Source organism: Trichechus manatus, unplaced genomic scaffold (genome assembly GCF_000243295.1).
Source record: "Trichechus manatus latirostris isolate Lorelei unplaced genomic scaffold, TriManLat1.0 scaffold00016, whole genome shotgun sequence".
NCBI classification, from domain to species: Eukaryota; Metazoa; Chordata; class Mammalia; order Sirenia; family Trichechidae; genus Trichechus; species Trichechus manatus.
The window spans coordinates 7,446,831-7,460,526 of NW_004443952.1; the positions used below are offsets into that span (position 1 = coordinate 7,446,831).

The 13,696-nt window shown below is 52.2% G+C and overlaps 1 protein-coding gene across 1 annotated transcript in view; it reads right to left on the reverse strand.

The window, feature by feature from the left end:
- Window positions 1–13,696, reverse strand: part of COL27A1 (collagen type XXVII alpha 1 chain) — a 153,447-nt gene that overhangs the window by 98,513 nt on the left and 41,238 nt on the right. The window contains exons 8-12 of the mRNA XM_004372133.1: window positions 6,017–6,061; window positions 5,352–5,405; window positions 4,885–4,929; window positions 1,607–1,660; window positions 1,456–1,500 (exon numbers count right to left, since the gene is read on the reverse strand). Coding sequence (XP_004372190.1) covers window positions 1,456–1,500; window positions 1,607–1,660; window positions 4,885–4,929; window positions 5,352–5,405; window positions 6,017–6,061 — 243 coding nt within the window. The remainder of the gene's footprint in view (window positions 1–1,455; window positions 1,501–1,606; window positions 1,661–4,884; window positions 4,930–5,351; window positions 5,406–6,016; window positions 6,062–13,696) is intronic.

The window sequence follows — 13,696 nt, forward strand, 5'->3', positions numbered from 1 at the left end:
GAAGTTACTATTTATGGCAGGCAGCCTTCAAAATGGCTCCCAGTGATCTGATCCCCACTTCCTGGCATCTACACCCTTGTGTAGTCCCCTCCCACGCTGTACCAGGGTTGGGCTGTGTGACCAATAGAATTCAGCAAAAGTGATGGCATGTGACTTCCAAGGCTACGTCTTAAAAGAAATTGCAGCTTCTGCCTCTCTCTCTCGGATCATTTGTGCTGGGGGAAGCCAGCCACCACATCCAGCTTGAGGACACCTAAGCAACCCTATGGAGAGGCCCACATGGTCAGGAACTGAAGTCTCTCGCCAACAGCCATGTGCGTGAGCTTGGAATCAGGCCCTCCAGCCCCAGTCAAACCTTCAGATGGCTGCAGTCCCAGCCAGCATCTTGACTGCAGCCTCATGAGAGACCGTGAGCCAGAACTAAACAGCTAAGGCAGTCTCCGATTTCTGACCCTCAGAAACTGCATGAGGTAATAAAAGTTTGTTGGTTTAAGTCACTAGATTTTGTGACAATTTGTTCTGCAGAAACAATAACTAATAACTAACCCATAGGGCAGCGGCACAGAGCCTCAAGCTGCCAACAGGTGCTGGGCCTGGAAGAAACAAGGCCTCAGTTACCATCCTGGGTCTGCCTCAGGTTGGCAGCAGGACACTGGACATATTGCTCTGCCTCTTGGAGCCTTAGTTTCCCTTTCTAAATAATGAGATGATAGGCATGAATGACCTTCCTCCCAGGCTAGGAGTCTAGGGAATCCGCTTTTACAGCATTACCGCCAACTAGCAACCTGGAAACGTAGTCTCGAGTAGCTGTTAAGATCAGAGACCTTGGAGTCAAACCAACTGAGTTTGCATCCTGGCTCCATTGTTTACTCATTGTGAAACTCTGGGCAACTTTTTCACTTCATGCCCCATGAATGCCCACATTTAAGAGGAACAACTGTCTTCTACCACAGACGAGAGCCAGATGCAAAACTGGAGACTGGGGGTTACCTCTGAGCCTTTGCTGGGGTTACGCTCTGCTGTGAGCCTGCCCACATACCCCACCATCCTTTGGCTTTGTGTGTGAACGAGCTGGGCGGCCAAGGCAAAATGGAGGCTGAGTCTCAGAGATGCGAGCACAGAGACCCTCCAGTCCCAGCAGGCCCAGGGACACATACACCCCAGACAGAAGCCCCCCAGACACAGGATCACACTGCAGAGCAGCTGCTGCACTGCGAGAGGGAGACCAACCCAGAGAGGCCCAGAGCCCCAGGAGTCCCCAACCCCAGCCAGGCAGCAGCCACCAAGCCATTCTGGCAGCAGGACGCGGGGCCCAGACAGCCCCACACTCAAAGCAGAGCAATGGCCGAGCAGAGAGGAGTGGAAAATGCCCAGGCTGCAGGTGGGCAGGGAGCGAGGCCAGTGTGAGGTCGGGTCACCCATAGAGTCTGCGTAATAGACACGGAAAATCTTTACCGGCCTACCCATCTTGCCCCTCTTGCCAGGAACACCAGGCAGACCCTGTAGGAGGAGAGACAGGGAAGAGGTCAGGACAAGGCTCAAGCGAGAGGGAGCCAGGGTGGGTGGGTGGGTGGGCAAGTGAATTAACCAAACAAAGTATACTTACTCGCTCTCCATCAGACCCTGGCAGGCCAAAGAGCCCTGGGAGTCCGATGTAGCCCTAGGAAAGAGCAGATGGGGGGGTTAGAGGGGACTAGCAGTGGGGTGTGGCTGGCCCGACCCATCCTAACCACCCCCTTTGCTGCCCTCCCATGCCCTGGCTCCTCTTCCTCGCTGGCGGCAGCAGTGGCTCCGGCGGCTCCTCGATGACATAGGCCTTGAGGCAAGTGTATATGCCCATGGACTGCATGGTGCTGGCTTCCACGATGTAGTCCAAAGGCACATACCCTCACGCCAGGGAAGGGCACGGGTGCTTGTGTGGGGGAGACCCACCCCATGCCGGTGGCTCCGGGACCTGTGGGAAGGAAGCTCTCAGCTGGGTTAAATTCTAGATTGGCACCAGGTCCTAGCCACCCCCAGGGATGCTCATGGCAGGCTGTGGCTTCTGCAACGCCTCCTCCTGGGCCTCACACGCCCTGGACATGGACGGGGCTCATAGCCACCCAAGTTAGCTGAGCGCAACAGCAAGAACAGCTGCCACCAGGTGCACTGACGTTGTGCCAGGTATGGTGTCAGGGCTCTGTGTGTGCAACAGCACTAACCCTCACAAGGACCCTGCAGTTTGGCTACCACCCCCCTCACTGCCCAGACGAGGAAGCTGCGGATAAAGCAACGCGGCTAGTCAGTGCTGGGGTTGGGGGTCCATCCTAGGTCCAGCTGACTCCAAAGACTGAGCTCTTCCCCACCACCCTACTATCAGTGCATCTGCCCTCTGGTTTCCTGCCTCCCAGCCTTTATCCTCTCTGTCCCTTCCAACCGGCAGGCCCTTCCCACCCCTCAAGACTACAGAGCTAAACCTTCAAAGCCCAGCTCTAATGCTCTCCCCTCTGGCAAGGCATCCCTGATGCCCTAGCCGGAGTAACCACCCTCTACACCCAGCACCATGTTTGCACCTCAGTTAGCACCAGGAGTCCCGGGGGTGGGGGTGCAAACGGTTAACACGCTCGCTGATAACTGAAAGGTTGGAGGTTCAAATCCACCCACAGGGGCCTTGGAAGAAAGGCCCGGTGATCTACATCCAAAATATCAGCCACTGAAAACCCTATGGAGCACAGTTCTACTCTGACACATGAGGGCACCATGATTTGAAGTCGACTTGACGACAACTGGTTGAGTAGCGTCTACAACTTTCTCCTTTGTATCTTCACGAACCGTGTCCATGTATCATTGTCATTAGCCTAGGAGCTTCTCAAGGGCGGGAACTCAGCTCAGGGCTTCCACCACTGTTGGCACTCTCTAGATGTTTGTGGCATGATTTAAGAATAACTATAACAAAAGCTAGCTTTTATTGGGTGCAAACTATGTGCCAGGCCCAGTTCTCAGTACTTTGTATGCATTAAAGCACTTATTGTGTCCTCACCTCACTCCTAGGAAATAAGTACAGGTGATAAGATTTAGGCCCAGAGAGGTGAAGTGGCTTGCCCATGGTCACACAGCTGGAATGTGGTAGAACTGGCATTTGAATTCAAGTCATCTGACACCGGGGCCTGGGCTCCTAACCACTCCGCTACATTGCCTCCCACAAACAACAAGCAACAGAGGCTCACAAAGAGTGCTCTCTCCCTGGAAGACTGAGGGGTGACCAAGCCTCAGCCTCAATGTCCAGTGTGATCAATATCACAATCTTAATGAGGAACCATTTGCTGACCTTTCAAAGTAGGGCTCATATCCCAGATCGACAGGTGAGAAACTGGGCTCAGAGAAGCCCAGTAACCAGCCCAAGGTCCCACAGCTAGTTAATAGCAGAGTAGGTCTCAAACCAGTTGTCCAAAGCCTGCACTCTGCCTACTTCATAACTAGAGACCAGCAATGGCAGGGTTGGGGGGGCAGCATGTGCCAGCCCCTAGCTCACCCTGGCTGCCCAGGGGCCCTGCGACCTGTAGAGATGGGAAGGGTGGGGCCAGAGCCAGCCCGCCCCTCACATGTGGCCTCAAGATGCCACTAGCAAGGCAAACACCATGCAGCCCCAGATGCCATCAGCATGGCTCCCTCCCCCCACTCCTCTGTTCCTCCCGGCAGATCGAGAAGGTCTGTGCTGGGAGACCTTCTCCCTGGGCTCAGAGCCCCCACCAGGGCTACTGCTTGAGGAAGCAGCTAGATACAGGAAGGGAGACCCGGCTTCCTAGGAGCCTCCTCAGCCCTGCATGTCCTAATAACAGCTTGCGGACCTTGCCCTCCCACTCACTGGCCCACCCCACCCCCACCCCAGACACTGTTTTGAAGGCCAAGTCTGTTTCCGGGATTAGAGCCCAGTCTGCGGCCATTCTGACCTCTCCCTCCTGCCAGAGTATAAAGAGCCCTGGCTCAGGAGTGGATGGCACATCACGTGTGACCTGCCCCATGAGGACTGGGTGACCTGCTTGCTGAGCATTCCTGAGAGAGGCAGTGGCCTAGCCTCAAGACACTGGATCCCCGTCCCAGCTCCACATTAGACGTGCAGTGTGAACTCGAGCTGCCAGGTCCCTGCCAAGAACCTAGTTTCCTTGTATGTGGAAGAGAGGATTCCAGCAGATCATCTCTTCTGAACTTCATTTACCCTCACCAAATTCACCTGGAACTTTCTTCACCTCCCCACAGCCCACCTGGGAGCCCCTCCTCAGCAGTACTTGCTTCCAAATCCCAGGCGTCCCCACAACCAAGCTAGGGTAGAAATGGACATCATCCCATTGTAAAGATGGGCAAACCAAGGCTGCTGGCTACTCAAGGTTTGTTCCATGCAGGTTTTGAAGGACAGGGAGAGCTGAAGACTCATCATCCTCCAGGCCTGGGCAGCATTTACCTTCCAGCACCACTGTCCTCCAAAAAGGTGGCCTCTCCCAGTCCTCAGCTGGGAGCAGCAAGGGGGCCCCTTCCAATCACAGGCAATTGAAGAAGCCCCAGGGCTGGCCTCTGAGTCACTCAGGATGTGCCAGAGTCATGGCAAGCAAATGCTTGGTTGTTTGCAGCTGGACCACGGCTAAGCCTCCAGTAGAGACCCTGCTGTCCAGACCGACCAGCTACGGGGACCAAGCCAGCTTATTTGGCTCAAGGGTCCCTGTCACCTGGTCATCCTACTGTCCCTCTGCTCTGCAGGGAGTGCTCAGGTTGAAGAACCTCAGTCTCAGCCCCTCTGAGAGGCCATGGGTGGAGGCCTTACAGCCCTGATCTCCCAGCAGGCCTGGCTAAAGGGACAGGTAATGACCGCCCAGGGCCTCATATGTGTGGTACTTGCCAAGGACCACTTACCCGGCTGCCTTTGGGGCCTGGGCCTCCTACTGGTCCAGGTAACCCCTGAAACACAAAAAACAGAGGGGCAGGGACATATGGAGACGTTGCCAACAACCCAGGTGAATCCTGTCTCCTTTGGGTCTCAGCTGCCCCCTCTGTAAAATGTGTTAGGAATTAAACTAGGGGTCTTCAAACCAAGTCCCAGGGAGGTGGCTCAGCAGGAGGCTGAACAGGAGGAGCCTCTGAGCCCCGATCCTCCATAAGCAGAGTTCCTCTTTCATCTGTTCTCTTACCGAGCATCCTTTCTGCTGTCTCCCAAGAGAAGTTTCCCTGGTCCAGCCTTCTGGACAGCCCTTTCCTCAGGGCCCACCCAGTGGGTGCAGCTTCTTGGCCCCCAGCCCCAGCCCCTCCCTCCACCCAGGGGAACCCGTGGTCATCTCCACACCACCACGGCCACCAGAGCTTCTAGAAGCCATATACTGCACCTGCCTGCCAGGGTAACCTTTGGCCCCTGGGCTGCCCTCAGGTCCCGGCTGCCCCTGCAAAGGAACAGAGAGAAACATGAGGGAAGGAGAGACCCTGCCCAGTTCCAGGTCTAGGAGGAGGGGCAGCAGCGGGCTGGGGCTTACAATGGACAAAGAGAGGGGCAGGAATGTGAGATGAACTGGGAGGAAGGGGAAGCCACCCGCCTGCTGGGCCCTGAAGCCCACCTCTCTGGGAAACCAGTCAGACCAGCTCTGAGGGACAAAACTCCCTCTGCTTGCAGCCCAGGAATAAGAAGTCACTGAGGACCTGGCTGGCTCTCCCACGCTGGCAGCCGCTGCTGTTTGACTTGGGCTAGGGCAGCCAAAATTCCAACAAACCCCATGGCGGCACGTATAATATCCCCTAACATCGCCCGGAACAGGCCAGCTATTCATGGCTCTAACCAGAGTGCAGCGGCTCATGCCAACATCGGGTGGGCACCACCTCTTTCAGGCAGATGTGGTTGCAGGAGAGGTGGGTGGGGTGGGAGCCCCAGTGGGACGGGAGGCAGGACAGCCTGGCCTGGGGCTCCTCATGGGAGCAGGACCCAGGGAGGAAGCCAGTGCCAGGCAAGGGCTGGAGTGAGGGACAGCAAGCAGGGTGGGGCTGAGGCCAAGGCCCTCACCTGTTCTCCGGGGTGCCCCGCCGGTCCTGGATAGCCCTTGAGGCCCTGTGGGGAAGAAAAGCCACATCAGGTAGGAAGACACATCTGATCTGGGGCTGCAGACCACAGAGGCCCAGGCTCCCTGCCTGCCCAACGTTAGGGACACAGTCCACACCCAGTACCTGCTTGTGGAATAGATGCACATAATGAGTGACGATTAGTAGATTTCTGGGCTTTCATCTCTGCTACCACTGGTTCTTAGGCTGGAAGACCTGCGGGGGTGGGGGGTCGCTCCTTTGGTGGGGTTTGGGAGCTGAACTGGGATAAAACAACTGTGACAGAGGGATAACTGGGATACCACGTGCTGTCTCCCAGCCATTCTTCCTGAATCCTGAGAAGGTGAGACGGTCAGGAGTGGAGGTGGGGGTTTGTGAATGGTCTGGGGCATGTCTAGCCTCCGTGTGATGCTGGGTTTTCTGCCTCTTCTCATCAACTCCTGCTCAGAAACGATCTCACATATTGACCAAATATGTTAACGAAAATAGCTGCCTCCTTTCCTCCCACAGTGCCCAGCTCCTACTCCAGGGAGGACGAGGCCACCCAAATTCCTGATTGAGAAACCTTGGCAATGCCCCAGCACCAACTTTCACCCCGTGTCCCCATGGCCCAACTACCATGGTCCCACATAGTCTGGGCATGCCTCTAGGTCCAGAGAATCAAAACGGCAGCTTTCAGGCAGTGTTGGGGCCTGAGCCATTTCATCAGAGTTAAGATGTCTCCAGGTGAAAGCCCCAGGCTTCAAGCTTCAATCAGTTTAGGACTGTGGTAGAAAGACCGAGTGAGGGGCTTCCACTTCAGACAGGGAAACCGTGCTGACCCCCACTAGGCCCCCTAAACCAAGTCCTGGGCTTGGTTTAGACACTGTCCCTGACTACTCTGCAACTTTGGGTGGGTTACTGACCTTCTCTGGACCTCCAATGAAGGAGTTAGAATTCTTGAGTCTCTTTCAGCTCTGACGTTTTAGAACCCTACAGTTCTAAGACTTCCCTACAGAATAATACTGCAAGACTCTAGACTCTAGGTTCCTATAGACCCCTCTGCACATGGTCCTTTACAGAGTGCTCACCTTGTACCCAGGACTATGCCTGCAAGATCCCACCTAACCCTGACAACAGCCAGATGAGGTGGAGAAGGGGATTATCATCCCCATTTTACAGAAGAGACAACTGAGTCTTAGAGAACTCAGGAGCAGCAGGCTGGCCTCTCACCACCAGGTCTTTTTGGCACCCAAGGCCACACTGAGAGTCTTGCAAACATCCTCAGGAATGTGCAGCTCCATGCACATACACAAATACACATAGGCACACACGCTCGGCAACCCCCATGAGCCCCCAGGAAACAGAGACTCTTAATTATAAACAGCAGAGTTGGTTTGGTCCAAGAGGTTTGGGGAGTTTACGAGCATTCCTTCTGCACCTACTCATGCCTCAAGACTGCTCAGCGATGGGATTGCATCTCATATCCAGGGGCCTGTGGACGTTGATGCAACCTGGTTGGGTGAGACTCTCTCACCTGGGCTGTGTGTAGTACTTTCCCTCAGTGGATAAACTGAGGCACATGCCACAGTCAGGGCTTAGCATGCAAAATGGTTAAGATCTCTTATTTTGGACTGATCTGGATTCCAGTCCTGCTCCTTGACTGGCTGGCTGGGTGATAATGGGCTACCAGCTTCACCTCTCTAAGCGTCAGTTTCCTCGTTTGTAAAATGGGTATATTATATCTAAGATTGGCCTAGGGGTTACATGATACAATGTGTGTAAAGCACTTAGCCCAGTATCTGGCATCAGGGGCCCTGTGGAGACTAGCTGCTGCTATCAGCACAATCTTCATTTTTCATCCATTCATTCAGCAAACATTTACTGAGCTTTTCTGTGCCAACACTGTTGTAGGCATGGGGTGAGCAAGACAGACAACATCCTTCACTTTAATGGAGTTTATGTTCTAATTAAGGAGAGGTTAAGAACAAGTAGGTATAAACGATAATGTCTGGTAGTGAACGGTGTATGAAGAGGAGTAAGCGGAGTTAGGGGATGAGAATGGCAGTGTTGTGACTTCAGCGGGTGGTCAGGGAAGGCCACTCTGAGGAGATGAATGAGGTGAGGGAGCCGGACACAGGGCTGGCTACCTGGGGAAGGGCATTCCAGGCAGAGGGAAGAGCAAGTGCAAATTCCCTAGGACAAGAATGCTTTGGGGTGGGCTCAAGAAAGACAAGAAGGCCTACGTAACAGGAGCAGAATGAGTAAGGCATGAGAGAGAGCCAGCAGGAGGGGGTGGCTAGAGAAAAAGCAGAAGGCCAGAGCACGCCAGGCCATGGACGCTTTGGCACAGACAGTGGGTTGTTCTGTTCTGTTTTCTCCTGAGTGTGATGGGGAACTGCAGGAGGGTCTAGAGCAGGGACGTGTTGTGATCTGATGTGTATGTTGTTGTTGGGTGCTGTCAAGTTGATTTCAACTCATAGTGACCCCATGTTGACAGAGTAGAACTGCCCCATAGGGTTTTCTAGGCTGTAATCTTTATGGGAGCAGATCACCTGCAGAGCCGCTGACTGGGTTTAAACTTCCAACCTTTTGGTTAGCAGCTGAATGATTAACTGCTGTGTCGCCAGGGCTCCTTATGACATATATAATCACCTTTTTTTTTTTTTTTTAAATCATTTTTTCCATTTTGTAGCTTACAGATGAGGAAGAATAAGCAACGCCTTTTCCCAATGAACAGCTGAATTTAGCCTCAAGCTCTGGGCTTTGTGACCTGGCATAGGCCATTACCCTCACTGGGCCTCACTCTGCCACCCCCTACCCACCTCATGAGGTTGCTGCAAAGTGGAATAATGGGGCCAGGGATCCACCAAAGAAAGGCCAGGGACATGGGCATCAGCAGCTCCCGTGGCTTCCTCTGCAGCCACAAAGAAACCGCTGAAACTCAACTTTTCAGCCTCAAAAAGGAAGCAGAGAAGCGTTGTGAGTGAAACCCCAGGAGGAGATTTCAAGTAAGCCCCTTACTCAAGATGCAACTAAAAGGAGACAAATGACAACCAGGGACACGTACAGTAAGCTGGCCCGATGCCCGGCCCAGCACTAAGGGCTTAAACATATCAGCTCATCTACTCCTTGCAATCACCCCTAGGGGTAGGAGTTACCATGCCAGATGAGGAAGCTGAGGCTCAGAGAGGTAAAGAGACTTTTCTGAGGCCCCACAGCTTCTCAGGGACTGAGCCAGGTCAGACCTGTCTTAAACCACCAAATCAGGGGATGAGATCTTCTCATTGACCAGCCCAAGGCCTGCCTAGAAGAGCTACAGGGACACCCAAGGAAAGATCCCCTTATAGACCCACCTCCCTGGGAAAGAAGCTCATGGATCATTGCAGCAATATTGGGGCAAAGGCTCATCACAGAACCCTGGAGTATCTGAGTTTGAAGGAACCTAAGCCATCAACTTCCTTTCTCATTGGACAGACTGAGAAACTAAGGCTCAGAGAGGGGAAGGGACTTGCCGAAGGTGACTTAGTAAGTCATGGCCAAGCCCAGACTATTCTCCAGGATGCTGGACCTGTTTGACTGTGCTCTGTCCAGAAGAACATGATTCCTAAGTTCTGCCAGTCAATGGCCCCTAAAGGGCCATGAATGTTGCTGTGAACTTCCCAGTTTCTCCTCGCTGGCTGGGAGCATCAGGGTCGGGCACAGCCAAGGCGGAGGTTGGGGTGAGAGGGAGGCTCTTATGCTCCCTGGAACTACCTTAAGAGTGTTTACCAAGCTGGGGCCAGCCAAATAGCTTCAAATGACAGGGCCCCAGGACCTGGAAGAGTCTAAACCATTATCTTCTCTAGGGCCCCAGCAATTACAGGGCAGGCACTGACCGCAAGGTGGACCCACAGGCAGTGATTTCCCTGTGTGTGATGGGTGCCTGACTGTACAGGGAAGAGTGGATGCTCCAGGGGAGCTCCAGGGACCACGGGTGTCTGCAAGGGGCTTCAGGCCGCCCGGCAGGCGGGTCTCCACAGGACCATGTTTATAATAGAACTCGGTCTATATTTTGGTTTCAGAGCCAGATTAATCATTGCTTACAATGTGCACGGAGAAACCAGACATCACCTCACTGTTGCTGCAGACAGTCTCCCCATCCGGCAGGGATGGTATTTGGGTTTTGGGCACAGAGGGGAGGGGGTCCTGTCCTTGCCTGGGGGTCCTGGGGACCAACGCATGCCCAGGCCTCAGCTGTTCACCCAGGCTCCACCTTAGCCTTGGCTTCCTTTGAAGTAAAATGGAGCTCACCCTACTGCCTTCACAGGATTGTGCTGAGCCCAAGTAACAAAGTTTATGTGAAGTTTGGAAACTGCAGTAGATCCTCAAAAAACAGAGGGGTGTCCTTCCTCTCTGGCTTGCATAGAACTCCACAAGACTTCCCACTGAACTTACCAACCACCTTGACTGCCCACACCCCACACCTAACAGTCGACAGGACAGACAGCCCATTGATCAGAATCAAAGAGGAATAAACACATGCCAAGAGGTTGAGTGAGTCACTACATGATAACGGACAAGTCCCTGCTCCCCTCTGGGCCTCAATTTCCCCATCTGGCCTCTCAAAGCATTCTGCTGGCTCAGAAGTTGTAGGATTCTGAAAGCTGTGGCAAAGAATGGTCACAGAACCCATCACACCACAGCCAGGACTCTGTTGGCAAACTCTGCTCAGGGGGTACTTGAGACAGGTGAGGCAGGAAGGTGCAGTTTCTATATGGCTCATTCAGTCATCCAGTTATTCATTCATTCAGCAAATGTTTGCTGAGCCCCAGCAATGCTCAGGCCCTGTGTCAGGCACTAGGGATGCACTGGTGAATCCAACAAACTCATTCCCTACCTTCTAGAAGGGGACATGGACACTAACTACATATTATGTTGAATGAAGGAGAGGTACTGAGTGCTAGGAGAGTGTAGATGCACCCAACCATAGGAGGCAACACTGCAGGAGAAGCAGGAGCTTCACTGAGCTGAGCCCAGCACTGTTGTGGGGATGGACCACAGGAGCCCAGTGCAGCAGAGCATCAGGGAAGCCTGGAGAAGGCTCTCAGTAGGGGCTCTGCATGGGACTGGTGTGCCACAGCCAGGTAGAACTGATAGTTCTGCAGAAAGACAGGAGATCGTTTCAGCCCAGTCTCAATCATGTTCCCCCTCAAATATTCTCAAATAACCCCCTCTGTCCTCCCATTTCATTACAGCTTCCCACAGACAGTCACAACTCAGGCAACCTAGGGAGGGCTAGGGGGCAGAGGGAGGGCAGCAGGTGGAGCCAGGAGGAAGTCAGACAGGAAAGCCAGTAACTCAGCTTGAGCATCATTTTCATTCTATTTGTCATGTCTGCCTGGGGTAATATGTTAAGAAAGATTCTGAGGCCACATAAGGGCTTGGCAAGAAAGATCAATTAGTGATGTCTGCCATAGGCGTTGATGGAGCAGACATATGTGCCCAGCAGTGTGGTAAGCCCCACACAGGAGAAACAAAGATGACACTTTGGGTTCTGTCCTCCGTGCACTTGTTCTGTGCGAAAGACAAGTGCATCGTCAACTCCAGGCAAAAAGGGCAGAGTCCCAAAGAAGCTGAGAAGAGGGCTGAATGATTAAGAAGGGAGGCATGACTTCTGCCTGGAGGTGCTCCTGAAAGATGGCAGTAGAAACATGAGAATAGAATCAAGGGACACATTTGTGGAAATGAGTTTGGAGGAGAGAAAGCATGCTGGGGAGAGCACAGATAAGCAAACGTGGGGAGGCAGGAAGGCCCCAGGCACATAGGTTGGGACGGAGTGAGGGTTTCCATATAGCACGGTTTCTCAATCTCGGCACTATTGATATTTTGGGATGGATAAGTCTTTGTTGTGGGAAGAATGTCCTGTGCATTGCAAGATACTAACAGGTTCTCTAGCTTCTCCCCATTAGAAGCTAGTAGCATCCTCCCCCAACACAGAGTTGTGACAATCAAAAATGTCTTCAGATATTGCCAAATGTCCCCTGGGGAGGGGGCAAAATCACCTCTGGTTGAGAAACACTGCTCTACAGGAAACAAGTCAGGAGAGTTAGAGACAGCATGGGACCCCTCCCAAGGTACAAATGGGGTTCTGGCAGCCTTCTTGGCTAGTAGGGGGTAGCTAAGTGGTAACTGGTAAGATAACTGATGGTACTTGATGGGCAAGACCTTCAGCTACTTCTACCTCATAATCATCATGATCATTCATTCATTCATTCAACAAACACTTATGAAGTGCCTACCATGTGCTGGCCCATGGTAGATACTGGGGATATATAACATCCCACCTAACCCTCCCAGCCACCCTTGAGGCAACAGAGGTTCAAGAAATCGAGGTGACTTGCCCAAGCTCACAAGGAGACGGATGGAGCCGGGATTCCATCCAGGTCTGTCTGATTCTGTGGCTTCTGTGCCTAACCAGCCCTTAGGAATCAGCTCAACAACGTCCCTCAGCAAACATCTCAGGCAGATGGCAGAGAAATGAGCCTTCTCAGGTGGGGAGCGTCTCTTTTACCTGGAGGGCCCTCTCCTATTGAGAAGTTGTTTCAGTGTGCATTGTGCAGAGAGAATGGGACTGAGGGTGGGAAGACATGGGTTCAAATCCCAGCCTTGCCACTTAGTGACCAGGAAAGGTATTTCACTAAACCAGTGGCCTTCAAATTGGTTGCACGTGAGAACCGCCTGGGGCACTTTTAGAAATACTGATGCCTATGTCCCACCCTCAGGCCAGAAGAACAGGGCGGCAGGACTGGAGGAAGACTCGTTAACAACCTGCGATACGCAGATGACACAACCTTGCTTGCTGAAAGTGAAGAGGACTTGAAGCACTTACTAATGAAAATCAAAGACTATTGCCTTCAGTATGGACTGCACCTCAACCTAAAGAAAACAAAAATTCTCACAACTGGACCAATAAGCAACATCAGGGCAAACAGAGAAAATATTGAAGTCGTCAAGGATTTTATTTTACTTGGAACCACAATCAATGCCCATGGAAGCAGCAGTCAAAAAATCAAAGGATGTATTGCATTGGGCAAACCTGCTGCAAAAGACCTCTTTAAAGTTGTTAAAAAGCAAAGATGTCGCTTTGAGGCCTAAAGTGCGCTTGACCAAAGACATGGCACAGGCAGCCCCGGGTTACAAACGTCTGACTTAGGGGCAAGGGGCAACTTGTACTTAAGAATTGACTGCCATTAAGCCTATTATCTTAAAAAGTTAAATGCTTACAATGGTTATAATAACGAACCGCACGCATTACTTTGTGATATCTATGCAAACATTGAGTGGTTTGGAAATGTTTTTTAAGTATTTTATATGCATAGAAAGGTAAAATACATACTATATACTAAGACAAACATTTGACTAATTGATGCTAGATGAGAACCATATGTACCTGTTGCGACTTACTACAAATTCAACTTAGAAACAGACTTAGGAATGGATCTTGTTCATAACCCAGGGACTGCCTGTATTTTCAATCACTTCATATGTATGCAAAAGCTAGACAATGAATAAGGAAGATCCAAGAAGAAAAATTGATGCCTTTGAATTATGGTGTTGGCAAAGAATACTGAATATACCATGGACTGCCAGAAGAATGAACAAATCTGTCTTGGAAGAAGTACAG